This window comes from Arabidopsis lyrata, assembly GCF_000004255.2.
Source record: "Arabidopsis lyrata subsp. lyrata unplaced genomic scaffold ARALYscaffold_3, whole genome shotgun sequence".
Taxonomy (NCBI): Eukaryota; Viridiplantae; Streptophyta; class Magnoliopsida; order Brassicales; family Brassicaceae; genus Arabidopsis; species Arabidopsis lyrata.
In genome coordinates this window covers 20,348,681-20,352,195 of record NW_003302553.1, presented here as the reverse complement: position 1 = coordinate 20,352,195, position 3,515 = coordinate 20,348,681, and the positions used below count along the sequence as shown (strand labels likewise).

Below are 3,515 nucleotides of genomic sequence, written 5' to 3'. Positions count from 1 at the left end.
ATGTTCTCTTTGTTTATTTTCCAAAGTTCCAACATAAAATGTATCGGTAATCTAACAAATGCGTGAGTTGCAGATTGTTCATCATTTTTACTAATTTTATACACTTTTTATTGATTAAAAGGGATGGATTGGCATCTTGATTGTGGTTAACCATCTTTCTGCATACGGTTTAATTTTATTTTTTAATTAAACTATTTAATTTTACTAGATATAGTAAATTTTCAAAATCTTAAAATATATTTAAAGTCAATAAAATTTTATAATATTATAAATATTTTGAACATATAAAATTAAAATAACACGGGACAAATTATATTGCGGAACAAGTTTGAATCAACATTAATAAAAATTATATTACTAACCTCCTACTTCAATATCGGTTTAATCCTCATTTTATTACTTTTAACATCATCAATATTAGACATATGAAATCAACATAGTTTACTTAAGATTGTATAAAATAATAATTGTTTCGCAGTGTACCACTGGTTAAATCCTAGTATGTTACATTTTTTTTTAGTAAAATTCAAAACTAAGCATTTTATAAGGCTTTTCATATTGTGATAAATGAGATAAAATGCCTATAACTACACAATCTAATAGTAATCGCATCGGACACGACATTACATAACTTTTTTGCGTTTTTTCCTCGAACCAGGCCCGGCGCAGAGGGCAAGCCACCGAAGCCACCGATTAGGGCCTCAAAATTTGAAGGCCTTTTTACCTAAAAATTTGTTAAGTTTTCTTATATACAATAATTTTTGTAGGGCCTTTTAAAAATATTGTGGGCTTTTAAAGACAAGTACAATATTCTTTTTACTGGTAAAAATCTAATTTAGAAGAATTTTTTTTTATGGGCTTTAATTTTGCTTAGGGCACCCAAATTTACCGGGCCGGCACTGCCTCGAACTACACCAATTAAACATTAAAACCTAAAACAATACAACTTGACAAAAAAAAAAAACTGTTTAGGTTAATGACGTGTTGGATTTAGTTTGCTTTTATGTGTAGTTTTAGTTTAGACATTACATTTATTCGGGTTAGCTAGGAAGAAAAATATACATAAATTTTTGTGTGGCTTCTGATAACTTGTAAACACTTATCGCGTAATAAACAAACATTTGACAAGTTTATGCGTCAATTAGTTGATAGTCTTATATAATTACATAATAAAGAATGATAAATCGGTTGAACCTGGACATGTCTTGTTGTCCGAAACCGGGACCAGTTTTAACGCACGTCTTATTCGTCAACCTCTCTTCCATTAGTTATCCCCATTTTTTTTTTAGATATGTTCCAGTTTGGAAATATTTATTATTGTTATAAAAATGTCAATTTTGGAAGTTGGAACAATATTTTAATATTGTAATCATTAGTTTTCATTTTTCTTTTCCACATCAAATTCTAACAATGGAACCCAAAAAACGAAATCGGAGAACGAGACAAACAATTACAAACTCTAGTGTGATAACGTATGAGAATGGCTAAAAACTAGTTCTTGTTGTTAAAAATATACATACATATAGAGAAAGTGAGGTGAAAGGTGATGTATTACAAAATTAAGAAATCAATATACATGGACATTCATTATAAAAAAAGCAAGAATATACATGAATATATTACAAAGCATTAAAAACGAAACGATTACAAACTTAGGGAAGAAAGCCGATGACGTAATGGGAAGAAGGACGATTAAGGGAGGCAGAGTAAGAGTAGAGGCCATGGCGGAGGAGAGCCGGAGGAGGTGGAGAAGATTGCCTTAAAAAGATTGTCACGGCGTCAGCCACCACTACCAAGAACTCCATTGCTATCTTCGTAATCTCTATGCATAGCTCTATTCTCTTTATCACCATCGTCTCTTTCTCTCTTTCTCTCTCTCTCTCTCTTTTCTTTCTCTACCTTCAAAGTTCAAATTCTTACTCCATCTTCTTTGGTATTAATATAAAGTCAAACATATGCATGCCATGTGAATTATATATGTATAACTTAAAAGAAAAACTATTGTATAACGTGTATTGACTTTTCTGAATAAATTATTCTAATTAAAAAAGTTGAAAATTAAAATAAATGGCCTACTGTTTCTGTGGTTTTACCGGTTTTAATTATACGCAACTATAAAATCCTATTATATTCGTTTGTTTCATTCTTACCAATTGCATTCTTTATTTATTTTTTTAATTTATTTTGAATCTAATGTTAAATTATATTCGAAAGAAAATAACGTTATTACATCGAGTCCAACGTTTAATTAGAAGACTTTGAGTTGAAAGTTTAAAAAGTTTGAAGATTTAAGATTTATTGTCTAGATGCAAACCACACTTGGAGACCAGTTTCATATCTCCTGTCTCCTTAATTATTACTATATTTTTTCACTTTTTGTGGTTCTTTAATCCTAACAAAAAGAAAAGACCATTTGATTTGCTTTTTTTTTTTTTTTTAATTTTTGCCTTAAAGCAACGTCCCTCTCTCTCTCTCTTTTATCTAAAACTTGCACCGTCCTAAATAGGGCAAGACGCCAAGACCCATGCCTCTCGTGAATTTTAGTCATGTTCTGTGCATAGTTTACGCGACTATATGTGACAGAGAATAACAAGATAAACACCGTTGCGTCTTATCTCTCGAGTCTTGGTGACTTTAAATTAACTGCAATGTCGACTCGACTCTTTAGTTTTTTTTTAGAGGAAGGGATTATTTATGCCTCCGGAAATTCCAACGGCACCGGCTTGCAGCGTTTCACTGTAAGATTGGTAAAATTGTGTGTATTATTGAATAGAGAGGCCTCTATATATAGGCTTACAAGAGAAGATTCTAGAGGATATACACTAGAGATTTACATAACAAGATTTGGAAGATTTACATTTATCTATTACTCTAACATGCCCCCTCAAGATGGAGAACCATTGGTTACTCCAATCTTGAACCGAAGATCTTGGAAGCGAGCCCGTGGTAGCGGTTTAGTAAGACCGTCGGCGAGTTGATCAATAGAATTGACATGGAGAACACGAAGAACGCCGGCTTGAATAAGTTCTCGTACAAAATGATAATCCAAAGCAAGGTGTTTCATACGAGAGTGAAACACAGGATTAGCACATAAGTATGTAGCTCCAATATTGTCACAATAAACCTTGGGAGCTGTTGGAGTCCGGATACGAAGATCAGATAAAAGAGATAGAACCCATTTCACTTCAGAAGCTGCCTCTGTAACCGCTCTATACTCTGCCTCAGTAGACGAACGAGAGACTCCTTTTTGCTTCTTAGACGACCAAGAAATTGGATGTGAACCAAGATAAACGATATATGCCCCCGTAGAGGAATAGTCATCTTTGTCTCCTCCCCAATCCGCATCAGAATAGGCAGATAGTTCTAAGGAAGCATTCGCCGAAAACCACAAACCATGTTCAACAGTCCCGGCAAGATAGCGCAGCACTCTCTTAACAGCATCCCAGTGAACAGTAGTCGGAGAATGCATAAACTGAGATAAATGGTTGACCGCAAAGCCAATGTCAGGACGTGTG

The 3,515-nt window shown here is 33.4% G+C and overlaps 1 protein-coding gene across 1 annotated transcript; it reads right to left on the bottom strand.

The window, feature by feature from the left end:
• Positions 1-1,481: 1,481 nt before the first annotated feature.
• On the bottom strand, positions 1,482-1,964 carry LOC9322051. Its single transcript, XM_002883874.2, has one exon. It carries the CDS (start codon positions 1,851-1,853, stop codon positions 1,653-1,655), a length of 201 nt encoding a protein of 66 aa, XP_002883920.1. The 5' UTR covers positions 1,854-1,964; the 3' UTR covers positions 1,482-1,652.
• Between the last annotated feature and the right edge of the window lie 1,551 nt (positions 1,965-3,515).

Coding starts and splice junctions, on each gene's coding strand:
- LOC9322051 (XM_002883874.2), bottom strand. CDS start 1,853: ATGGTGATAAAGAGAATAGAGCTATGCATAGAGATTACGAAGATAGCA.